This window comes from Cygnus olor, chromosome 19, assembly GCF_009769625.2.
Source record: "Cygnus olor isolate bCygOlo1 chromosome 19, bCygOlo1.pri.v2, whole genome shotgun sequence".
Lineage (NCBI taxonomy): Eukaryota > Metazoa > Chordata > Aves > Anseriformes > Anatidae > Cygnus > Cygnus olor.
Window position 1 is genome coordinate 5,615,008 of NC_049187.1, and position 24,899 is coordinate 5,639,906.

Here is a 24,899-nt window from a genome sequence, read left to right on the forward strand (position 1 = left end):
TGAGAGATGTGACAGCTGCTTTATTCAGATTGGATAGTTCAATACAACTTCACATTTTACTATAGAAATGATAAAAAAAAAATCTCTAGATACCTGAGCGGTTAAGTACAAAAATACAAAACACTCAAACTTCTCCAAATCCAATCCTAAAAAGCAAAACAAAACCAAACTTCAACCTTCTGTCCTCCATATTTCTAAGGGTTTCTCTTTTCCTTCAAGGCAGCTATTACATTGCACATTTGTGTGCCCTCACTTCCCCTATCCATTCAGCAGTAGCTGCCTCCACCTGCAGATTAGCATATCCAAATAGACCCTGGATGTTGAAGAGAAACAAAGGCTCGATGGGAACAGTCTTAGCATCAACCTGGAATTACATTTCCAATAAAAAAATAAAAATAGTGTTGATCGGGTAGCATACAAAACCGAATTTATCCAAAGTCCACATCTCCAAGGCCCCTTTCCACAAGCAGGAACCAGTTGATAGATTAATAATTTGGCATTCCAAAGCCTCTTAGAACAAGGCTGTTAACAGCTCTCCTGAAATTTTACATACACACATCTGAGGCAACCTTGTGCTGGTTCTGAACAGGAATGACAGCACAACTCAGTCATCTTTGCAGGATATGGCAGTCTTTAGGTTCAGTGCTAGTCACTGAGCTCCAGATCATACTCGGGGTACAGCTGCTTTGTAGTAACTCCTCGGATAACAGCTAGAAAAGAAATGAATACCATTGATTTCATTAAATAAAGAGCAAATCATAGAACCTCCCATAGCTAAGAAACCAATTAAAGATTTTGTAGCTATGCCCCCTGCTTGCCCCACTATTTTTTTTAAAGCATATGAACAACGAAGCCAACGGAAGTTAGCAAGAGTTACCAAACATCGGTAATCCATGCATGGACTAAAATACCTCTAGATGCCAATTATTTCATATATTCTAAGTTCTAATTTGAACCAGTTCTAAGAACATTCCAAGAAAATAACAAGAGTAGCATTTGTGCTTGCACAAGTGCTTTGTTAACATCAGCCTAAAATTGAAGAATCTTTGACACAAGCTCTGCCTTCCTGTCACAGCATCTGCTTATTCAAAAAGACTTAGTAAGGAGTTCTTCAATAGCCCTCCCTTCCTTACCCAGCCTGCCCAGCAGCATCTGTCCAGCATCTTTAATATCATTATACTCATGGAGCAGAGCGATGTGTTTCTCCAACTCCTCCAGGCTGTAGCCTCTGTAACAAAGCCAGAAAGATCAAAAATGACACAGAGGGACTGCTGCTGCCGCATGGTAAACGCCGCCACTGCTGAACAAACACACGAGGATATCTGAGATATCCGCACCTGGTGCATCAAAAGCGGAATCTGAAGGCAGAAAGCACAGTTGCTGAAAGTCAAACATGAAATCTACAAATGCGCGGATCCTCATTTTAAGGGTGTTTCTGTATCAAAACTTCTCAAACAAAACAAAACAAATCCAACCTAATTCTCAGAATCGAGTAGAAACAGGAGTAAGCTGTGGTGAACTCAGTTTACAGGGGTCTCTAATTTGTCAGCAGGGAAAAAAAATGTTTATCCTTGAGAATAAGTTAAAAAAAATAAACAAGCCATTTGCTTGTCTGGAGCCTCTGTTTCTTGAGTACTAAGCTTTAACCCAGTCACTTTATACATGAAACAAGCGAACATTGCTCCGAGATGGAAAAACAAAGGAAACTTATCCAGGACCAGATGGGGCAGGCCATACAAGGCATGATCGCAGTTTTAAGTCCCACGTGAACAAGCACTTCTGGTGGCATGACATCCTGTGGTACCATGACCATTAAAATTATTCTGTTCCAATTTACACATAATTCCCTCAACAATATCCGAGGCAAAGCTAGATTTCCTTACCCAAGCTCTAAGTAGAATTCGTTTTCCTTTACCAAGTGAACAGTAAAGAATCCCCTTTTGTCTTTAACAGGCCTGCAATTCAAACCAATGCCGTAACCAACACTGAGCAGCAGCGGGACAAGAACGGCACCACCACAGACCCCCTTTGCCTCTAATTACCGGACCACACCATGCTTCAAACCCAAAACAACGGCGACATCGCACTCCCAAGGACGTACTCGGACAAGAGCTGTGCAATTTCCTGGTCCAGAGCGAGCTCCTTCTGTCGCAGCTCCTCGATCTCACGGCGCAGGGCTTCTCCGCTGGCCCCGGGAGGGCGGCAGGAGGCTGGGGCCGGGACCTGGGGGCACACACGCGGACACAGACAGACGCACAGACACACCCAGACAGACGCACAGACACACACACACACACACACACACACAGACGCGTTACAGCACCCCGCGCTGCTCCCGAGGGGCCTGGGCTCAACACCCACCGCGTGCCCCCGGCAACGGCGGCAGGGCGCCCGTGTCCAGGACCCTCGGGGCTTTGTGAGGTGCCGGCCTGCCCCGGGCGGGGCTGGCAGCGCCCAGCCGAAGGCCGCGGCCCGGCCCCGGGGACTCACCGGGGACTTGAAGCCGCCGCCGCCGCTCCGCCGGGGGCCGCCGGGGGGCCTGCAAAGCAAATGGCGGCTGTCAAGGCCGGGTGGGGAAGGAGGGAGGGGGAGAAGGGGGCAGCGAGACCCGGCTCCTACCTCCGTGGCGGCGGCGGCGCGCTGCGCCCCGAGCTCTCCGGTACCCCCTCCGCCAGGGCCGCCGCTACCCGCCCGTACCGGTCGGCGGCACCACCGGGGCCGCGGGGCGCGCTGGGAGCTGTAGTCCGTGCGGCGCTGAGCACGATGGGAATTGTAGGCGGCCCCCGGCGCGGGGCACGCTGGGGCGGGTAGTTCTCGGCGCCGCGAGGGCTGACAGGGCCCGGCTGCGGCCCTGGCTTGAGAATAAATGTATCTGTGCGTAGTTAGAGGCGGTGTTTAGGTGGCACAATAACGTATCCGTGTGTAACTAGAGATGGCGTTTAGGTGGGGCACAGTAAAGGTATCTGCGTGTGACTAGAGGTGGCATTTAGGTGAGGCACAGCGTAATTATCCCAATTAACACTGGCACCCAGTGCTTTCAGAAACGCCTGAAAGCCCCTCAGCCACCTCCACCCTGGCGCTGCGGCTGCCCAGGGGCTCTCAGCAGGAGCTCTGGGGGCCCTGCGCTGCTGCCCTTGTGAAGGAAGGAGCAGCCAGCACCCCGCCGCCATGATCACCAACTGGACACCGCAGTGTCCCTCAGAGCCCCCCGGGTGCTCCCCTGGGGACCCCAAGCAGCCACCGGCTGGGGCAGAGCCGAAGCGAGGAACAGGGCTGGAAACGACGGGATTGAGCCCCTGAGCTGTGCCTGGAACCGACAGGCTTGGCACCCCAAGCCATGCCTGGCCATCCCAGCTGCCATCAGGTGCATGCCACTGGAGGGGTGCAGAAGGGAATAAAGCTGGTGTCCAGTCCTCAGCGAGCACACAGCCTTCTTCCCACAGCTCTCCTAGCCCTCAGGTGAACGCTGGCTGCCCCCTGCGCACTGCCAGGCGCAGCTGGAGCCGGACCCTTCTCAGAGCCACGCTCCGCTTTTGCCCCACTTGGAAGGCCCAAGGGTGCGAGACCACAACCGCACAGCATCGAAACACAGCCCGGGCGAGCCGCGGCTTCTACGGCGGCGCCCAGGCAGCGAAGCGACCCACGGGAGCTGGGGAGCCACGGGGGCGGCCGCAGGTGCCCGGCAGAGGCCGGGGGCAGCGTTGCCAGCCCGCAGGCTCCGGGCAACCCGGTCCCCACCCGAGCTCGGCTCCATTAGGGGCAGGAGGGACGGCTGGGGGGCGACAAACCGGGACCGGGAGGGGACCGGGGCCGGGAGGGACCCGGCGGGGCGGGCGCTGTGCTCGGGCCGGGCCAGGGCGGAGCCTGGCGGCCGCCTCCGCCGCTCCCCTCGGCGGCTGACGTGGCCCGGGCGCGGGGCGGACATGGCGGACGGCAGCAGGCAGAGCAAGCTGGCGGCGGCCAAGAAGAAGGTGAGGGAAGGGGGGACGGGACGGGACGGGAGCGGAGCGGAGCCGCCGGGATGCTCGGGCCCCGGCGCCCCGTGAGGAGCGGAGCCGCCGGGCCCGGCCTCCTGCGGTGAGGGGCGAGGGGCACCGGGGGGGCCGCTCCGCTCCGCCGTGCCCCGGTGGGAGCCCCCCGGGTGTCCTCGGGTGTCCCCGGGTGCCGGGCGCTGCGGCCGGGCCTTCCCCAGCCCGGGGGAGGCGGCCCCGGTGAGGCCGGGCCTGGGCCAGTGCTGCCCGCCCGCCCGGGTTCTGTGTTTGTTTGTCCCTTTCCTTCTCCTTTCTTTCCCTTTTTTATTTTTATTTTTTTTCATTTTTTTCTTTTATTTTTTTCTCCGTCCCCGCGGGGCAGCCCAGCCCCGTCCGTCCCGGCGGCTTTGCGTGCCTGTGTCAAAGTCAAGCGGCTGGGAAAGTGTCCTGGGGCGGCTCAGGCTTCCATTTTGAAATCCTCCGAATAGATGGGATCCCTCTTATTTTATTTTTGCCACCTTGGCTTTGAAACACGGCCCTGGCCGCCTGGCCGGGTGGGTGGCAGCAGCTGCCAGCTGCGGTGTCTGGACGAAACGGAGGGATGGGGGCTGCCTGGCAGGGGGCTGCTGCAGGCAGTGCCGGACGTACCCACCTGGGAGTGCTCGGGCTGGGGGCTTGGTGCTCCACCAGAACACCACAAGACTTGGCAGGGTTCAGCTTCGAGCTTATCAGCCTGGCTGAGGTGAAATGGATATTATTTTAAAATCAATTGGAGGTTGCTCATCCCCTTAGTTCACGCTTAGGCCAGTGTCTGTATTACTGCGTTATCTAAGAAGATTGTAATTTTTCTTTCCCAGAATGGAAGCCCTTCCTCTTAGACTGCTTTTCCACTTGGCATTTAGGATTAACTGCTGTTTATTTTTTTTTCCTTGGTGCTAGTTATAGACTTAAAAATATTTTTTCATCTCCTTTCAATTACAGCAAAGGGTATCAAATTCTTTGTTTCCCAGGAACTTCATTAGTTATTTACAAAAGTTGTATATCTACAACCCTGAGTCTCTTGTCATAAACTCATCATGCTAGTTCTCACTTTTATGCATCTCTGAATTATTTTGGTATTTTTTTTTCAGAGGGTGAACTCTTTCAAGACAGTTTCTCTTGTCCTTACGCTTTATTTTTACCCATTTTTTTTTGTTGTCGACATTATACTCATAAAAGACATATTCTGTTTGGACTTCAGATTTTTTTTTTTTTTTTTGCAGCTGAAGGAATATCAGCAGAAGAATAGCCCTGGAGCAACTGCGGGAGCCAAGAAAAAACGAAAAACTAAAGAAGGAAGTAGGCCCGAGACTCCCACAAATGATGACAGACAGTCTCCAGAGAACGTGAGCGTCTCATTCCTTCTCCCAAATAATTTGCCTCCTCCTTGTTCTTTGGCTTCCCAAACAGCATAACCACAGCTGAAAGAGGGTTATGCCAGTGTAATATTAATGGCTCGTGTGCCTGTGTTAGCAGCGTATGAAGTGTGCTACAGTGGTTAGCAGCTAAAACTCCTGAAAGGTGCGTGCTACAGTCAGGCTACGTGACGAGGCGGTGTTTGATCATAGAATGCTGTAGTGCAACCCTGGGTATGTCCAGAGGTGCTGCTTTGAGGTGTGCTTTGAGGCTCCTACGGAGCTGGAGGATGCCAGTTTCTTTGGCTGCCTTTGATTGACATTTTTCTCCCTGTCCTTTTCTGAGCCGTTTCTCTTTCCACTTTTCTTTCGCCTCCTTTAGATTCAGAACATTCTGAAGGTGCTGGTGTCAGACCTTAACCGCTCCAATGGGGTAGCCATACCCTCATTGGACAAGAGGAAGGTGAGGCAGTGCTCGTGTCCCTCTCAGTGACTTGCTATCCCCACTGCATGCTTCGGGTTCTGTTTAAACTGACCTTGATTTTCGGATGGAGCCTTGTTCTGGCATATTTGCTGTCAGTTGCTTGAGTTTTGTTGCTGTTTTTATTAACATGGAGCTGTTTGTTAACATTGCTCGTAAGTGCTTGTTTTCTCCTGGTTTCTGTCAAACCTAACACGTGCAAAAGTGAACCTTGTCAAATGCTTGTCCTTGAGACAGTTGAGCTGTAAGGAAAAAGGAATCTGGGGTGAAGCAATAAATTAACTGCTGAGGAACACCGCGCTAAGAAGAGGTAGTGTCTTTTTAGTCTGCATTTCTGCTGTTCTGTGTGTCATTGCTTTATTTACTCTAGTGCCTTGCTTCTGAAGGGCATGTTTCTGCTCGTGTCTCGTCAAGCAGCTGCCCTGAACAAGCTATGTAGTTATTCCAGCCAACCCATTTTATGACAGGTGATGACACTTGCACAGGTGATGTACAGTCTGGCAAGTACCACGGCTTTAAATATGTTTAGGCAGGAAGTCAGGTATTTCAAGTCAGGCATTTACAGGCTTTAGCGTCTTCCTTAGCTACTGAAGAAGAAAGGGCAGGAAGTACTCCAGCAAGCAATCTACATGTGCTCAGGAGCAAATGTAAGCAAACCGCCTTTAAAAAAAATATTTCAGACAGTTTAATTAAAGAAGGCTCAAATTGTGATAGAAACTAAGGAAAGTAAAGAATTTTCTTTCTGTTTTGTTGTACCAAAGTTCTGCTTTTCATTTTCCCTTGCATCATTTTGGTAGCTTATTTATCTACCATTTTTTCAAGTCTAGTTGTCACAAAGTAACCCCTTATTATATTTACTTTGTATCCAAGCCTTTCCACCAATAAATACAACTTAGTGAATCAGCGGGGTATCAGGTAGATGTAGATGCAGTGGAACCTGCAAGATAGGATGGAGTACGCTCTGAATTACCTTTGTATCCATTTTCTCCTTTTTTGTGTGTGGATTCTGCTGTTGGGCAGGACAGCTGCTGCAGAGTGAAAGCTCCTCCACCCGGACCTTAGGTGTGTAGGTTGTGTATCTGTTGAGCTTAAGTGACACAAAGACTTACCGGAAGGTTTGTGGGTCCTGGCTGTGCCGAGTAGTGTCAGAAAACATGCTGATGATTTACTCTTGCCAAAGGGACTGTTTTCAGTTAAACTCCCCAGCTCAGTGTAAGTTAGATCTCAGAGACCGTTCACCTTGGAGGCCGAGGTGAAGACGGGTGGTGCAGTGCTGCTGCTGAGGTGGCATCTTGTCCTGCAGGGAAGGCTTACCTGCGTCTACAGTTTCAGTTCTGTTCTGAAAATGGAAAATTTATTGCTTCTATTCGTCCTCGTTTTTTCATTATTTTTCTCTGCTCCCGTAGCCCAGAGAGATGCATTTTGATCCGACTGGCTATCGCACAATTTGTGGGTTATTGTGTCTGGGGAATTAAGGATATCTTGAAAACTAATCTTTAATTGCAATCTGTAATGGGAGAAAGATTTCTCTTTCCAGTTGCTGTCAGGAAAATGCTGTTCAGAGCCTCAGCTGATGCTAATAGGGCAGAAAAGCTGATCGTTAGCATCTGAACTACTGCTGCCATTGGTGCCTGATGGGCGGCAGACCCCTCCCACTTCACCCACTTCAGCTTTCTTGGCTGTGAAACACAGAAAACCCAACAAAATAGGAGCCTTTGTGTGAAAACAAATGGATCCTACTATAGGCCAGGCTGAGCAAAATTACCAGCTTCTTATTCTACGTTATTTGAACCTCACAAAGCATAATTTCCAGGAAAGTAGTTTGCTCCCAAACCTTTCTGTCTCCAACAAATTACGCAGTTCTTTTTTTTTCCTTTAATTTATTTACTTCAAAGCTCTTCCTTTTGGAGGCAGAAGGAAGGCATTCTGTGGTTAAGGCATGTTACCTGTTTTCACATCTTGAAGTGTTAAGCAAAGAAAAGTCCCAATCAAAAAATTGAGGAAACGTTTTTAAGATGTATCCTGTCCATCTGATGCTCTATCCTGGTGAGTGCCTGAACAAACAGAGGCGAAGTAACCCGTAGCTGGAAGAAGAAAGGGAATTCCTGACTTTCCTTTAAGCGCCTAACATAGATTGCTCCTTGAGAGTGCAAGTGTCTGTCCTGCTAAAAAGAAATCAAGCCGATTCCATTTGTTTCCCTCTGCAGTATTCCTGCTTGTTGCTTTCATTAAATCTGTCTTCGCTGTTACTGTCACCTCCTGGCTGCTTGAGTCATGAATGGAGTGCTGAGCAGGTGAATAGGGAACGCTGAGAGAGAAAGGGAGTTCTTGTTTCCTGAGGGCTGCCAAGAAGGAAGCGACTGAAGCAAAAGGGAAGTCTTTCAGATGGAGTTGCAGGGAGCTGCAATGTATTAGTGGGGTTAACAGGTGAAAGATTCTCACTTGCTTCACAGTGTCGTTAAATTATGGCTTACCAGAGCTGGATGATGAAATAAAAGCAACTACCATAAAACAGCAGAGTGCTGCTCGGGGTCTTTACAGCTCTCTGGTGCTGTACAAGGTTTGTCCAGTTCACTGGGGCCTGGCAGAGGTGTCATCAGATACTGTTCATCCTCCCACGAACACCTGATGAGAACTTGCATCGCTGTCCAGAAATAGTTTGGGGCCATTTTCTATTCAGATTCTTGTAGTCATGGGATTCATAGCTCCAACTAGGGCCAGGGGCACCTGCTCCCAGCAATGCTGGGTTTGGCCTGTTCACAAATGTCCCGTTTCTAAGCTGGTGGTTCATGGCTTGCCACAAACGTCACTGAGTTCAGGATGGAGCAGCTGAGTTTGGCTGACCCAGTTTGCAGGTAGCCTGTTTCACTAGCCTGCCCTTTCCCATCTCAGTGTGCCTACGGTGAGCAGTCTTCCCAGAGACATCCCGAAGGCAGTGCATTTCAGAGCAGTGACTCCCATCTGGCTTTGTCCTTGCTCGCTTTTAGACAAATCCTTTGCAGAAAATCTAGTGTGTGAGTTTAGAGTCGGGTGATATTATTGTCCCGTGTTAAAGAAGCGAGTTTGATTACAGGACACCAGTTCTTCAGGCTGGGTCTAGCAGGACGTGGGACTGGGATGATGTCTGTGGGTTGATACAGTCACCTGTTTGCTCTGGGGTGGGCACAGATCCCCTTCCACGTGTTTCTAAATGATCGTTCGCATCTGTTGTCTGTTTTTCCAAGACCTTATCACAAGGCGATGTGTTCGTGTGCTGTCCTTTTGTTTCGCATGTCGGCTGTAATTCCTGTGATGTGTTTTGTGACAGGCGTACTTTGACAGTGATGTTGCCACTCGTAACGCTGAACAGCTTGCTGCCGATGTCCCTGTGCTATCTAACAGCAACAGTCTACCTAGTTGTGGTTCTGTTCTGCCTGCTCCCGGGAGCATGCAGCTGACACAGGTTTGTGACTCATCCCAAATATTGCCATACTGGTTAGCAATGCCACGTTTTTGCTGAGAAAGACAATCTTTGTAACTACAAGATGACTAGCTCAGATCGTCTCCTGTTAAAAATACTGCATTCTTCACATCATCTGTCTGAGAGAGTGGAGGGCACGAGCATGCACGTGCCCCTGCTTCTTCCAAAGCTGCCGTTCTCTTCCCCTTTTCTCCTATTTAATGAGCAGAAAGCTCTCCTAATAATATAGGTCTCCAGTTGGAGCAGTCTGCACTTCCTTTCACTACTTAAAGACACAGATGAAGTTTTTCCAGCAAAGCAGCATCGATTATCCTGATAATTGTAACAGCAAACACAAAGCCAGTAACACTTAACTCTTCATTCCATAAAACCCGGGCTCTCAACACTCAGAAATTATGTGCAAGCTAGGAACTGAGTTGGTGGTTTTAAGTTTATCTTTGGGGAGCAGTAATTACAGGTACTGTGCAACCTGAGCCCACACGTAGTCAAGTCTTAGTGACGCACTCGCAAATGTCACTCCTATCTTTTTTTACAGGCTTGTAATTTTTGTTTCAATCCACAGATTCATGAAGCTGAGGATCATAAAAATGCTTTGGATGAGAACAGGTGAGTGTATGTTTATTAAACAGCTTTGCAAAAGGATCCCCAAGTGTCCAACAAATTCAAGTTTTATTACTCCCCACCGCTGTACTGATTGGGGCAGTTCTTTGGGAGAAATTTTCATCACGAGGCCATTCTTTGTTCCCAGGTCTCTCTCGTCAACAGAAAGTCTCCGCCAGTTGTCTGAACAACTCAATGGCCTGGTTTCTCAGGTATGGCCTCGTTTTGGTCCATTTGTCCTAATAATTTTCTTAGTGTCTGATGTGGAGCTTTAAGCAGCCAGTTCAAGAAAACGCTCTTCAGTCTTGGAGATGTCTACAGCCATCCTACTGAACAATAAGATATTTAAGCACTGAGAAGCAAAACCTCCAGTTTTAGGAATGTAAAATTTCAGCAGTAGGAAGAGGAGCAGAGTGGGATGAATGAACAGCATGTATTCATGGAAAGATGTATTCTTGATTTAGTGGCAAAGAATCTGAAGTCAATCTGCATAATTCATATCAGCTTGTCACCGGGGGGAGTCTGCATCTATCCTTAGACACAGAAAAAAATACTCTTCTGGCTGGCTGTGGTACTTTGAAGTGAAAGGTGCTCTAAGAAGTATTATGATAGTCAGTTCTTACTTGATAATGATTTGTTGCCTTGGGGAATAAAACTGACTTACTTGGCTTTTTTTCTTCTAGTCTACATCATACGTGAATGGGGAAAGTGCTATTTCTTCCACAAATATTAAGGAAATGGAAGTAAGTTGTTCTCAGTCCGTTTTTTTTAAATTTTTATTTATTTGTTTATTTTTATTTGCTAGTCTTGATGACTGACTTGGGACTCTGTGCTTACAGCAGTGTTAACGAGACCCAATTGAATATACAGTTCACATACCTCGCTGTCCAGCGTTGCCTTCCTCTGTAATCAGGTAGTTGTGGTCAGCAGGAGGAGGCAGGTATCTGAGGTATTTCCCGTTTGGGGACTGGGGATAATCTGGCCTTCATGCAGCTCTAGTCCTTAGTTTTGGTGGACTTTTATGTCAAAAAGAAGCCTTAGCAGCTATTGATGAAATACAATGATGTCCCAGCTACTCTTGTTGAAACTGTAGATTTGTTTGGAGAATCTGATTTTTATCAAACTGTGATAATGGTTTATTTTTCTCTTCTTTTTAATTATTGCTTTTTTTCCTCCCCCCCTCCTTTTCTGCCCCTCCCTTTTTCTCCTCTCTGCATGTGCCCATCAGACACGTTACCAGGAGCTGGCAGTAGCCCTAGATTCCAGCAATCTAACTAACAAACAGCTCATTACAAAGATAGAGGAATTGGTAAGAAACAATCCAACCAACCGGTTTGATATCGTCTCTGCTGCTCCTCCATGCTCTCTGGGTGTCTGCGAGGTTATGGGTTCTCTTACAGTGCCACAAGGAAGGCTGCTTATAGAGCACTTTGTGTGGATCAAAATGGGCTGTGTGGAAAACCTGTTCAGATCAAAGTCTAAGGCCACTTGTACATGTATTGGCTCATCTGAGGAACAAGAAACACAGTTTTGTTGTTTCCACTTAAATGTGCTCTGTTGATCTCATCATACTTTCCCTGGATGATAAGCATCCTGATAAAACAGCTATTTCTGGTCCTGGTCTGAATCCCTGAAATACAGAATTCTAGTGCCAGCAGCACTGTGAAAACCTATTTCGGCAGGTGGTGATGCTGTTCTAAATATACCAGCAGAGTGGGAGCAATAGGTCTAAGAGAGAGCCTGGCGCTGGTTTCTGATCATATCCTCAGCTTCTCTTGGCACTATGAATGAACTGCTTTGTCCTGTGGCTTGCATGGATTCCTGCTGCTGCTTTTCAGCCTTCAGCTTTAACACCGTATGAAATGTAGCTAAGTGAACTTGTTTCCGTCTGAAAAGAGCCTTTCTTGGTTTGAAGTACTTTTCCTCGTTTTGTTCCTCTCACAGTACTCCTTTTCCAAAGTTCAGCATTTCCCAGTGTACCCCACAACCCCTCTTGTGTTATTTTTGGTTTTGAGTTACTGTGGTTCCATTCTGTTCCTTTTTGTCTTTTAGCTGGGCTGCAGAGGTACCTGGTAGGGGTATTGCCCGCCCAGGATTCTCCTTGTTTGCCTGCTTTCCGACAGGCATATGAAACACGGTCTTGCCTGGAATTATATAGGGTCTTTGCTGCATTTGCAGTCTTGTCTTTGCTTTTCCTAGTTATGTTTTGCACTGGCTTTCCTAGAATCAAAACCTGTAATCCATCACTCTTCCCTCTGTAGTCATGTTTCAAAATGTGCTTGAAATAGTGGTAGTAAAAATTGAGCAATGTCCATCCTTTGGGAAGGGGAAAAAGTAATATTTATGTAGTTACTGAGAGAAACTGCCATGGGGACACCAGCAGCAAATAGCAAACACTCCACCCCACACGAATCCGCAGAAGTCTAAGGTCTCATCTGAATTAAAACACTATGCTGTATTTTTTTTTTCTTTTTTGAATGCATTTTGGTTGTTATCCTAATAAATCAGGATTATAATTAATTTCAGAGATGTGGGGTGCAAGTTTAACTGAAGCTGGATGCTCAGATAGGGGTTGCATTAGTGGTATTTGGGAACAACTTTGGTAATGTACTGAGCAACAAAAAACATACCTGGTGTATTCTGTGATTCTGTATCAGTGAAGGGAGCCCCAAATCTATTATTTCTAATAGATAAGACAAACTTCTTAGTCTTCTACAGAAAAGGATAATGGAAATTGTTTGCGTTAATTGGGCATGTCCTACTTCATTAAAGTGGAAATGTGTTTCAGCAGTTTGAGAGTACTCGCTCTTAATGCTGGTGCATCCGTTTTCTTCCGTAGAAACAACAGAACCAAGAAGCAATGAATCAGCTGGAGAAGGTAAAGTGTGTCCTATTTTTGGATAGATACAGAGGTAGATATCTCTTTCTCTGAGGAGCAGAAAGCGTAGTGGACTTTGGCACAGGCCTGCGTGATCTTGTCTTATAGAACACAGAATCATTTAGGTTGGAAAGGACTGCAATGGAAGCAGCAGAGTGCAGTTTAAGGCCTTGTTGGTACTTTGTATTCCAAACACCGGCACATTTATGCCAGCATAAGGAACCTATTGTTGCCATTCTGGGATGGATAAACTAAGAAGTAGTTCAAATAATGGAAGACTGAAGAATGTCTTTTAAAAATAGTGGTACTGGTTAAAAGCTGGAAGTACTACCGATGAATCACTGCTTTTTTAGTTTGACAGAAAACAAAAAGGGTTAACTATTTAGAATTTTGTGCTGAACAGGGATCATTTGTTTGTACAGGAAAAGAAGGAGTTTGAACAGAAGTTTTCTAAAGAGCAAGCAGCACTGAGGGAACAGCTACAGGTAAGACAGAGCTTCCATTACAGTAATGTCGCTTGGCTTCTGCATTCTTTCAGGAAAACTGGGAGAGCCAGTTAGCCAGTCTGTACTTAATTGCAAGAGTTCTTTACCTTTACTAAATTATCCTTTTGTGGTAACAGTGATGTTGCAGTTACAAGCAAAGATTTTTTGCACTGAGCTCATTTTTTCTCCCCAAAGGTTCATATCCAGACGATTGGAATTCTGGTTTCTGAGAAGTCTGAGTTGCAGACAGCCCTTGGACATACTCAACAAGCTGCACGGCAGAAATCAGGTAAAGGACTCCAAAAACTCCAGCTCAAGCTGTTGGCTAAATTGTGGATTTCAAGTCACAGGCATGATAGTTGCTGGCAGCCAGCTCACCATGCTCATTGACTCCTTAATGAGCAATTCTTGGCACCATCACTGCTTCTGTCATCATATCTGCCCCCAAACTGGAGCATGGTAATCCCATGGCAGTTGAGGTTCTTTTGTGCATCATTACAGCCCTGTCAGCCCTGTTTGGGCCTGGTGACTACCCCAGACAGTTCTTTTCTCACTTTCTTCAGATTCTTTTAAAACTTTGTTCCCTTTTCTCCACCATCCCTCCCACACAGCTGTCATGTTAGTGTAGGTTTTACCCGAGGCTTTCATTCTCACCTAAATTTCAGCAATTTACTCTAGTAGAAAAATAAACATACTGCCTATTGTTCTGCAAAGGAAGTTTCATCATCTCCCTCTAAAATTGAGGAAGGTAGTTACAGAGAGCTTTACTGCCCCAGGTTGCTGGTGAATGACCTGTATAGCCAGGAGTAGAACCAGGTCTACTGATTTACAGAGCTCTGTGCTGTGCTGCCCTCTCTGAAGTGTTTAAGAGCTTGTTAACAAAGTAGAAAGTGCTGTTCAGCCTGCTCCAAAAATCCCTTTGTGGTCTTGTCTCAACTGACTCTGCTCTGACTTGCTCAGGAGAAGCTGAAGACCTTGCTGCTCGTTTACAGTCATCTCGCCAGAGGGTGTCAGAGCTAGAACGCACTTTGTCCTCCATCTCTATGCAGCAAAAACAGTCAGAGAAGGTAAGAGTCACCTCTGTTTATGCTTAACCAGCAGCTCTGTGTTTGGCTATTTGCTTGTCACTAAACTACTGCAAAGTCTGTAGTAACTACTTAGAGAGGAGGTAGAAATTAACCTTGTTAATTGTTTATTAACCTTGTAAAACCCTGTATTCTCCAAGATCAAGGCAAACTTTTCAGGTTTCTGTGACCACTAATTACATGGTCCAGTTGCTGTCTTCAGATCTGGCACCTTACTACATCAGTTCTGCCAGCTCCACACAACAGAAGTGTCACTGAGACCTCGTCCCAGGAGGGTCTCCATCAAACAGACACTTCAGTATTGATACTAATCCAGAAGTTTGCAGAAATAACCTCATGACCAGTTAGTAGCATGGCACTTGAAAAGACCAAGCAGATGAATTCCTGGCATATTCATCCTTCGTGCAGTCTGATGGGCTGATGAGTACAGCACTAGCCAGCCTGCTGTAGCTATAGATGAGGTTCTGAGCAAACCTGTCCTGAGGGTTTTGCCAAAGTTGTGACCTTTTCTGCATTAGCTGATCTGTTAAAGGTAAAATGTGGTAATCTTTGAACATTTTATGTTATCTGTTTGTTCACTTGACTTAGATAAATCAATCATTTGCTTTTTCTCCAGCATAATAAAGAGTTAGTGAAGGAGCGAGACAACCTGAAACTAGAACTGTACAAACACAGGTAAGCCTGTTCTGCACGTTACTCCAGAGTAACGCTCCTCTTCTCAGTAGAGCCACAAAACTTAGCAAGGGGCACTGACCACAGGAGGTGCCTTGGAAGGCTGGATATTCAATGTAAAAATAATAGTAATAAAAGTCACTGGATGTGTTCCAGTGCTGTACTACACATGGCCCAGGGAAGCTGTGGAATCTTCATCCTTGGAAGTGTTCACAGCAACTATACAGAGCTGTGACTGACCAGAGCTGGTGTTAGGCTGGTCCCACTTTGAGTGGGATTTTGGACAAGACGACCTCCAGAGGTCTCTTCCAAACATTTCTATGACTCCAGCTGCTGTGAAGAACCAGATTGTAAATTTATGACATGGGTGTCTGCAAACCCATAGACAATACAGTGTTGCCACTTTAATTTTTTGTGTGTTTGTTTCAGCAAGGGCAGTGAGGAAATAAAGCAGCAAAACTCGGAACTGTCAGAGAAACTCCGCTCCCTGGTTTCTGAGAACTCAGCTATGAAGTTGGATATGGAGGACTTGCATAAGAAACTGGAAATGGCTGAGCTGATGATTCAGCAGGTAACCATACTACTGCTGGCATGTGAGGGTAGATCACACTGATCGTTTGTAAGGCTTCGCTCCTAAGAGTGAAGGCAAGACTGAACTGTTGTTTCTAAAGCCAGGCATCATCTCATCAAGACGTCCTCTTAGGAACAGGTTTTCAGTGAGGCCCCTGAGAATACAAAGGCAATACTCTAAGGAGTTGGAGCAGTAGACTGAAAGTCATTGTGACACTGGTCTGCTAAAAAAAAAAAAAAAAAAGTATACCATATGAGAGGGTGACTGAACATACCAAGTGTGCCGATGCAGTGACTTTTCTTGTCACTGTTCAGCCTTTTGGTTACCCGGCTGTTGTGCAGTGTCATTGAGAAGCCAGCTGAGTAAGAGTGGGTTTTGTACCTATCCTTACAGAAGCAGGTGAATTGAACAATGGCAGCTCAAAGGTCAGCTCAGTGAAGTTAAGATGAGCAAGCTAGTTAGAAAGGGGATGTGTGAAGTCAGCTGTTAACAGTTCAGACAGCAAGCTTGGTGTTAAGGTGAGCCCACCATGGAAGAAACTGCTCTTTTTTATTGTTTGGTGCTTTGTTGTTTTTGGTTTTAGGCAGTGGCTTAAATTACCCTTGAAGTAAAGCCAGTTGCTACTCTTCTGGGGAAAGTACTGTGCCTTAACTGAACCAGCCTTGCTGCTTAGTCCACTGACATGTTCCAGGCACTGGCTTTAAATTCCTGGCATGTTTGACAACTTTTAAGGTCACAAGTTTTTATACCATCTGACCGGTCTGTGTAGTACAGACTCTTGAAATGCATGAGGTTTCTGAGCCAAGTGATTTGACTAAAGCCCATTTTCTTAATTAAAAATATAGTAAATATAAAATTGTTAGGGAGGAACTGTCCAGTTTAGCTTGTTGTACCAGGCTAAAATCTAAGCTTTTTGATTTTAATCACTACTTTGTTGTTCAGTGAACTTCAGTATGAGTTGGAGAATTTTAAAGAGCTATAGAGGGTTGTAACATGGATCACGTGGATGGTTAAAATCAGGGGAGAGGCTACACAGAAATTGGATACTAACATTTTGCCATAATTTCTTGATTTTTTTGTGGGCAGTTCTCTAATCAGTCAGGGAATCTGGATGTAAACCAGCAGTTGCAGATGGCACTGGAGGAGAGGGCAAGCCTGGAAACCCAGATTGCTCAGGTAAGGTGTTGTATTAAGTACATTGATGATCCGAATCCTGACTTCTGTAAAGAAACTTGTGTGGCAGAAGAATGCAGCCTGAGCTTTGTGTTAATGCTGTTTTTCTCAAGCTTTATCCTTCACGCAGTCAGCCATTTAATTTATTCAGCTGATACAATTTTCTTTGTGTTCTGTTTTGAACAGCTCTCGGAGTCGCTTCACCAGCTCCAGACAGAAAGAGATCAGTATGTAGAGAAACTGAAGGAAGAGGGGAGCATTTGGCAGCAGCGAGTACAGCAGCTCGCTGAGCAGGTAACCTCACGGGCAGTATCACAGCTGCTTTTGGTGAACACAGGAGTAAGTGCACCACGCGTGTTGTTTTAACCTTCACTTGTGTGGCCTTGCAGGTCCACACAATGGCAGAGGAGAAGGAGAAGCATATGGCCCAAATTCGAGAGCTAGAAGCCAATGTTACAGAGCTGTTAAGCAAATCAGGTAGTGCTTCCAGAGTGGGACTTCATATCACAGAGTACCGGCAGGTTAACTCTGTCCCCGCTGTGCCAGAAATTCTGCGTGTACAAGTAGGTCTGATGCTCTGAAATTGTGAAGGTGGCTGAAAGAGTGGTAATCCTAAGAGACCTTTCATCCTAGCAGAGAACAATTGAACTACCTCAAGTAATTGATCAGCAGAAGGTTTATGTCTTTAGTATCTGTCTGGCTGTACTGTCAGCCCCTCTGGCCCAGGAGATTGGGCAGGTGGGATGCTCTTGCTAGGGCTGTGAGGGAGAGGGCAGTACGCAGCAGGGTGTTGTGCTTGGTTTTCGGGTAGTTTGCTCCTTTGTTACTCTCAATGCCCAGCTTCTCTAGATACTGTGGCTGGTTATACCTTCTGAGTCAATGCCACATGTTGGGGTATTCTTTGTGTAGCTCTGATGTGTATTACACAAGCAATCCATCCCTCTGACTGATCTGTTTTTATTTCCACTTCCTTAGCAGTAAAACCCATGGATATTGAGCCTTCCTCACCAGCAGGGCCTACAGAAGCTGAGTTGAGTCTGCAGGAAGAGATCCAGCGGCTGCAGCAGGAGAAGGAGGAACTGCATGGGCAATACCAGGCCCAGGTCCGGGACAACGAGCAACTGAGCCACCTCAACCGGGAGCAGGAGGAGCGGCTGCTGGAGCTCGAGAAGGCCGTGCAGCGCTACAACGAGGAGTCTGTGGACAGACAGCAGATCCTGGAGAACATACAGAGTGACAAGGCCACAATCAGCAGGGCACTGAGCCAAAATCGGGAGCTGAAGGAACAGCTGGCTGAACTGCAGAATGGGTTTGTCAGACTGGTATGTCTCTTTCATGCTTCTTTTCCCACTGTTTCCCACACTGGTGCAATCCTTTTGCACAGATGCGTATAAAGAAAAAAAAAACACAAAAAACTGTCAGAAGCATTATCTGTCTTTGGTCCTTTGGGGCTATGGCTGCTCCACCTTCTGTGATATATATTGCCATGCTAGGAGGTTCCCTCTAATTCGGTACTCTTGAAGGTGCTCTGGCAAACAAACAAGTATCTCTGTCCAAAGCAGTTCCCTTTACCTTCTCCTCCACTGGCAGTCAGGCTGTTTCTTTTCCTGGAATATTCTTCCAGTCTTTTTACCCTTGAAGACACCTGACTTCTGTTCCCTGTATTTGCCTGTGAGGAAGAAATTCTCAGCAGTCTTCTGTCCTGCTGCTGTCATGGATTCTGTCCTGGAGCTGAATCGTTACTCTTGCTTGTTTCTTTCAATGTAACAGCTTCTCCTCTGGGGCCCTGGCACACTGACAGACGGCCTGGTCACTGTTTTTTCTTTAGTCCTTTCTGAACTTCTCGTCTTGTTTTTGAATGTCTATTGCTTTATTTGGGATATTCACGTCACCCATCTGCTTTGGAGCTGACAGGCTGTGTGATGTGCCAGGCCTCCTCTTGGCACTGTCCCAGCACTGATTTCCCTGGCTCTTTCCTGGCTCCTGTCTTCTGAACCTTTTTTTTTCCTTTTTTTAAAAGAAGTTATTTACTGCCCTGAACAGTCAATTTATGGCCCTTACTTACACCTCAGATTAACACAAGGCATGGCACCCTTTTGTATCAGGAATGAACGTGGTTTATTGCTTTAGTTTATAAGAAAATATGCTTATGGGATTGGGGCAATTTCCTTATACAGTGGTACTGGATTCTTGCAGACAAACGAAAACATGGAGGTTACAAGTGCCCTACAGTCAGAGCAACATGTAAAGAAGGAGTTGGCCAAGAAGCTTGGGCAGCTGCAGGAGAACCTGGGGGAGCTCAAAGAGACAGTAAGTAACAGCGGCAGGACAGGTGTGTAGCAGTTTATGCAAAGAAGAGCTGGCAATTTACCAAACTTTGATGGAAAGATGGAAATTGGTATTGTAATGATCAAGCTGGGAGCCTTCCCACATCATCTGCTGTCTGATGTGGGGGACCAGCATGTGGGGGCAGATGGCGGCTGCCTGCCTGGTTGGTGGTTTTGGGGCAACATTGACAGTTTGGATCATGCCACATGGATCATCTTTTTCTGACAAAATGGTTTGATCTGGTGGTTTTCTCTTATGTTAGCTGGAACTGAAAACACAGGAGGCTCAGGCTCTGCAGGAGCAGCGGGACCAATACTACAGCCACTTACAACAGTATACTGTGGCATACCAGCAAGTGGCTGCTGAGAAGGAGGAGCTGCACAAACAGTACTTGCTTCAGACACAGCTTATGGATCGGCTGCAGCATGAGGAAGTTCAGGGGAAGGTGACAGTGGAAATGCACCTGAAGGAACTGCAGCAGACCAAGGTAACAGTGCAAAGGGGCAAGTGGGAGGACTGGAGCAAAAATGATGTCTGGAGCAGAAGCACTGCTTGCTTCGTGTGTGTGTGTGATGCTGCTGCCTCAAAATGTAGTGACTGTTAACAGTCTGGTTTGTGCGGGTTTTAGGTGTAGAACTCCTGTGATTTTCTGCTTCTCTCTTGTAGGAAAGTCTGGAAGCTGTAGCTAAGGAAAACAAAGAGCTGCAAGCTCAGATCAGTCAGTTAGCAGCAGAGCTGGATGACAAGATGTTGCACAGACTAGAAGGTGAGTAGCTGCGGCTGGTCTCCAGGGAGGAGGTAGAGCTGGGCTCTCTGGGGCATTATCTCTCTGTTCACTTTCCCTCTTTTACAGGAGATGGAGTTGAAAGCGAAGCAATGACTGAGGAAATCCAAAAACCTTCATTAGTGATCCCAGAGAAGTTTGAAAGCCATGAAGAAATGGTGGGTCTTAATGTGTAGAAAAGCTTTTGTTTTCAGTTGGGAACAAATGTCTAGAAAAGGAGGTAGATTAAACTGCAGAGCGGTTCCACCGTGTGCATCACATAAGCTGTTTATCAGCTGTGATCCCTACCTACTGAGGCACAATAGTGAGGGAAATGTTAATAGTCCCTTGTGCACAGCAGCTAAGAACCAAGACTTGTGCAACATCCTTGAAAGACAGGCTGGAAGTCCAGCAGTGGCTTTATTTAATTATGAAGACAATTCAGCTGGCAGTCACTCTAATTATTGTGGTGCTAATGTTCTCCTTAGTTTGGAAGGCAATTTGGAAATAGTGTCGAACATCTATTAGATTTTTCTCTAAGTACAGTCGTGATTGGAAAACACTGTGATCAAACAGTTATCATGGGAGTTCAAGTTTAATCTGCAGAGAAGAAATGATTTGTACTACTTGGGAACGAGAAGACATGCAGTAGTTGCTGTTGGTGTAATCCCAGGGTAGGATTTCCTACCCATAAATAACATAGGGTAAATTGTCTTATTTTGTTTGCCCTGTGATGTATAATTGATCACACTTCACGCAGGAGAAACACTCATGTGCATACTTGGGAATTCATCTTAGGTTGCTTTCTTGATGTCTGCCATGTCTCAAGTGGAAAAGGAGCGAGAAGATATGAGGCAGCAACTGGCTGCTCAGAAACAGCAGTGCAGAAGCCTCTTGCAGCAAATAGCAGCTCTTCGGCAGGAGCAGCAACATAATGTGCTGAGTGGAGGTAAGGTTTCGTGCAGTTTGGAGACGGTGTGAATATTGAGGCGTGCCCCAGCCAGCTGGCCTTGGCGTCTGTGAAACAGACCTAGAGGTTTTATGGATGCATCGTGACCAAGGGGGATGTGTAAATTACATGTGTCCCTTCCAGATTCCACCATGGATACTGTTCCAGTGGAGGTTCACGAGGCTTTGAAAACTGCCATGGAGAAACTACAGGTAAGCAAAGGATCTCATTTTCTTTCAGCCCCACTACCCCACCCAGCTGGACTTCCAGCCAGCGTCAGACCCTTGTCGTACACACAAATTGTAGGGGAATATGTTGCAGCTGTCCTGTAATAATAAGCTACTTTCTAAAAAGCCTATTGCTGCTTGTCTCATCACAGGGAAGCCTGCAGCAGTAACTCCCCTCTACACTACCCCAAAGACTGTAAGGGCCTAACATTCACTTACTAAATAAATAAATGAAAAACAGACTATTTTCACCCTGCCGGGAGGTGCAGTCTTGGAGCTGAGTATGACCGGAGTTGTGCTATCCCAGCAGCGAGAAGGCTGAAAGGCACTTTGTTCCATCTTCTGTTCCCCAAAATGCAGACCCCTTCTCTAGCTCTCAGTTCCTTTTTACCACCAAATCAGAGAGTAGTTGTAAAGGCAGCAAGAGTTGTTCCTAGCTTCAGACCATTGTGAATGAAGGGTGTCTTTAACATGGCTATTTCCTATACGTGAGCAGCTGAAATTAATACCATTTTTTGTGTTCAGTCCCGTTTCACAGATCTGATGCGTGAGAAAGCTGATCTGAAGGAACGGCTAGAAGAGTTAGAACATCGCTGCATACAGCTGTCTGGGGAAACAGACACCATTGGTATGTTTAGGCAACACAAACAACACAAGCTAGAGCTCACTCAGTGTGTTATTTGGGGACTAGCTTTTGGAGCTGGAGCCTCCCAAATACCAAGCAGTTCAAGTCTCCTACTGCTGCTTAGCTAGGCTAAACTTCCACTCCAGGGCTGGATTTGCTGGATCCTCATGCAACATAGCTCTGTGCTCATGGTAAGGTTTATGCCCTAATCCTGTTAACGCTTGTTCCCTATGTTTCTCTTGTGTTCCAGGGGAGTATATTGCATTATACCAGAGTCAAAGGGCTATCCTCAAACAGCGGCACCAGGAGAAAGAAGAGTACATCAGCAGGTTGGCTCAAGATAAGGAAGAGATGAAGGCAAGAAATCTTTTCTGTAGTACTACTCTAGGCAGGGCATACAATGGTAGGCAGGCCTGGGGAGCACCCACATACTATAAGCCTTCACGAGCTGTCGTTCAGCTAGCTTTAATGATGAAGTTGCTGATTTTGTGACAGAGGCAGGACAACAAACTACAGAGAAGTTTGTGGCCACGGGGATGTGCATACTTCATAGGTTTTCCTTTACTTTGGTACAGGTGAAATTACTGGAACTGCAGGATTTAGTGATGCGCCTGGTCAGGGAAAGGAATGAATGGTACAGCAAGTATGTAGCAGCTGCTCAAAACCCAGAGCTGCTAGCAGGCCAGAACGAAAGTGTACTTCCAGTGGAGAGGCGCATCGAACTGAATGCTACCGATGGAGAAGGTAAGCTGTAGCCAGAACAAGTTACATAAACTGGATTAACCCAAGGTCTTGCTGTTGTGCATGGATGGGAGGAGTTACCTGCTTGCCTTGTCTTGTGTGCCTTACAGGGTTACGAGAAGTGAATTTATCAGACGAAGCAGAACAAGAGGCTGCTGCTCTTCACCAATCCAGTTTCTCCCCTATTGACACTAAAGCTGCTCAGCCAAGCCAAGACGACCCCACAGCAAAGCAAATAATGCAGCTTCTCAGAGAAATCCAGAACCCTCAGGAGAGGGTGGGCTCCTTGCTGGAAAACCCCTGCATTCCATTCTTCTACCGCGCCGATGAGAACGATGAGGTCAAAATCATGGTGGTTTAAGCGGCAACAATTCTTACAGCAATTTTCTATGAGCCTGCAAGGACTAAACCGACTTGTATGTGCCCATACCGCTGCTCAGTGCCCTTGGTCAGAACAGAGCTCTGCTCTAAAGACAGCAGGAAAGAGGGATTGCATCAGATGGAACTTGAGCATCAGACCTCATCTTCCTTCTGTTCTGTGGTATGCTTGGAGTACAGGCTGGCTCGAATTAAGGGGAGGCAGCGGGTGCCAGCACATCACCTGGGCCCAGTGTGGGTTGGGGGAAGGGACTCCATGACTTTGGGCAAAATTACTTGCGCCTTTATCCTGTATCCCTGCCCAGGACTCCGCTGCCAGCACTCAGCTTCACAGCAGTGACTGAGCAGCAGCTCTTATCCAGCATTCATGACCGTAACCTGCCTAGTTCCTTCCAAGGCTCCCACAGTAACTAACATCCTCCGGTAACAGAAACTCTTTGGATTCTAACCAGGTTGCTTTTGTTTCACACCATGTATCTTTATTTCCCATTTTCCACAGCAGCCTGCCTCTTGCAACTCTATCTGAAACCAGCCTTGTCAGTCTTGAACAGCCAAAAGTTCCAGGCTTCTGGCTAGCTAGGCAGCACTACAGACCCATTTATTCTCATCGCTAGGGGAAGGGGCTGAGGGTTGCCTTTTGAGTCTTTTCGGTTACTTGACAAAGCTTTATGTGATTATTGGGAGTGGGGTGGAAATGTAACTGCACTTTGAAGGATGACGTGTTTCACTTGTATGTGTCTGAAGGTTTTATTTATTTTTAAAAAAAATGGGAGAAATAAGTAAAAGGAAACCACTTAATAAACATGCTTTGTTTTGAATTTCTGGACTCTACGAGGGTATGGTTCTCTCTCACTTAAATTTCTTCTCCCATTTTGGTAAGAAATGCATTGTGAAAGCAGTGGCAAAGGATGTTGTAATCTACCCACCTAAGAGGGGGTGGTACCTGACAATGCCTTGAAGCAAGAGGCCTAATTCTAAGGGGAACACATGCTGTGAATAGAGGTCCCCGAAGTGGCAGCAAAGCCAAGCCCTTAGGTGTACAAACCCTCATACAGATACCTTGCAACTAAATCTTTCAGATACAAACTGCCTGTTCTTAATACGGTTACAGACTCAGCAATGAAGTTTTAAGGTTGGTAAGAGGACCTGAATTTCACAGCTGTGCAGTCCTAAGTACTAACCTGGGCTAGTTCCTGAAGGAGCACCCTGAGCTGTCAAGATGAGAGGTGCAAGCACACAAATGCAGTATCATTTCTTGCCTGGTCAACACCAGCCTGTTTTTACTGGTGTCTGAGTTAGTTGAGCTTTACTAATATAACAAAAGTTTTTTTCTAATGCCAAAAGTAGGTTAAGGCTTTATTTTTTTTTTAACTGGTTCATTTTGATTTTTCCATATACAACTAGAAGCGTACATGGAACAATATGTTTTCCTATGAACGCACCAGAGGAAGGTGGAAGCTGTTTTTTGACTTCCTTTCACTTAATTGGCCCTATTGTTGTCTGTTAATGGCACAACATGAGTGATAGGGGCTCTCAAGCTCCTGGCTGCATAGGGTTGTGTATATAATGTATCTGTGTAAAATGCTGTATATTCCTTGAAGGAAGACCAGCCTGGTGCAGTGGTTATGCCTGCTCAGGCTACTCATGATCTGTATCATAATAACTAAGGGGGCAGGGTTGTGATTTAATGCAGAACATTATAAATGGAATAAATATTTATTAAGTGTTCTTCTCCATAGCTGTGAAGGAGAAGCAGCTGTTGAAGAAGCTCTGCAGTCTGCTGCAGAGGTGACTTAGTCCTGTTACAAACATGCTTTCTGAATAAACTTATTCAGATGGGTACTGGCTAGATGTATTTCTTCTGTTCAGATCACTTTGAAGTTTGGTAAAAAAAATTTGTAAAGAAAAGAAATTCCTCTAGAAACTCCCACCTTGGCACTGATGCCCTTTCCACTTAAGTTATGAATGTTTTCTTGTAGATAGACTGCTGCCAGGTCTGGATACTTCTCCCTTGGCTACCAATTTCACATATGAACTCTAGCTTCTGATCTTTTTTTTTTTAATCCTTTTCCCTCTAGAATCATTTCCCCGATCTCATCTTTACGTGGAGTACACTAA

General features: G+C 46.4%; 2 protein-coding genes across 13 annotated transcripts; one reads left to right on the forward strand and one right to left on the reverse strand.

Moving 5' to 3' along the window:
• Nucleotides 1-3,925, reverse strand: SWI5 (SWI5 homologous recombination repair protein). The gene is made up of 6 exons (XM_040532062.1): nucleotides 3,739-3,925; nucleotides 2,620-2,872; nucleotides 2,491-2,539; nucleotides 2,102-2,223; nucleotides 1,134-1,228; nucleotides 1-710 (listed from the first exon to the last, which is right to left on the reverse strand). Exons 1-6 carry the CDS (start codon nucleotides 3,923-3,925, stop codon nucleotides 646-648), a joined length of 771 nt encoding a protein of 256 aa, XP_040387996.1. The 3' UTR covers nucleotides 1-645.
• GOLGA2 (golgin A2) lies at nucleotides 3,846-24,621 on the forward strand. 12 transcript variants are annotated; one of them, XM_040531993.1, is made up of 28 exons: nucleotides 3,885-3,971; nucleotides 5,234-5,356; nucleotides 5,748-5,828; nucleotides 9,154-9,288; nucleotides 9,869-9,912; nucleotides 10,055-10,118; nucleotides 10,590-10,649; nucleotides 11,135-11,215; nucleotides 12,746-12,784; nucleotides 13,207-13,269; nucleotides 13,465-13,558; nucleotides 14,230-14,336; nucleotides 14,971-15,029; nucleotides 15,456-15,597; nucleotides 16,684-16,773; nucleotides 16,957-17,064; nucleotides 17,160-17,247; nucleotides 17,749-18,092; nucleotides 18,967-19,080; nucleotides 19,361-19,585; nucleotides 19,765-19,864; nucleotides 19,952-20,040; nucleotides 20,660-20,810; nucleotides 20,955-21,022; nucleotides 21,563-21,665; nucleotides 21,913-22,019; nucleotides 22,238-22,406; nucleotides 22,514-24,621. In XM_040531993.1, exons 1-28 carry the CDS (start codon nucleotides 3,924-3,926, stop codon nucleotides 22,762-22,764), a joined length of 3,147 nt encoding a protein of 1,048 aa, XP_040387927.1. In that variant the 5' UTR covers nucleotides 3,885-3,923; the 3' UTR covers nucleotides 22,765-24,621. The 12 variants fall into 12 exon arrangements, with proteins under 12 accessions (XP_040387932.1, XP_040387930.1, XP_040387936.1 ...); XM_040531998.1 differs by lacking the exon at nucleotides 5,748-5,828 and having other exon boundaries at nucleotides 3,846-3,971; XM_040531996.1 differs by lacking the exon at nucleotides 5,748-5,828 and having other exon boundaries at nucleotides 3,847-3,971; nucleotides 17,746-18,092.
• The last annotated feature ends 278 nt before the right edge of the window (nucleotides 24,622-24,899 follow it).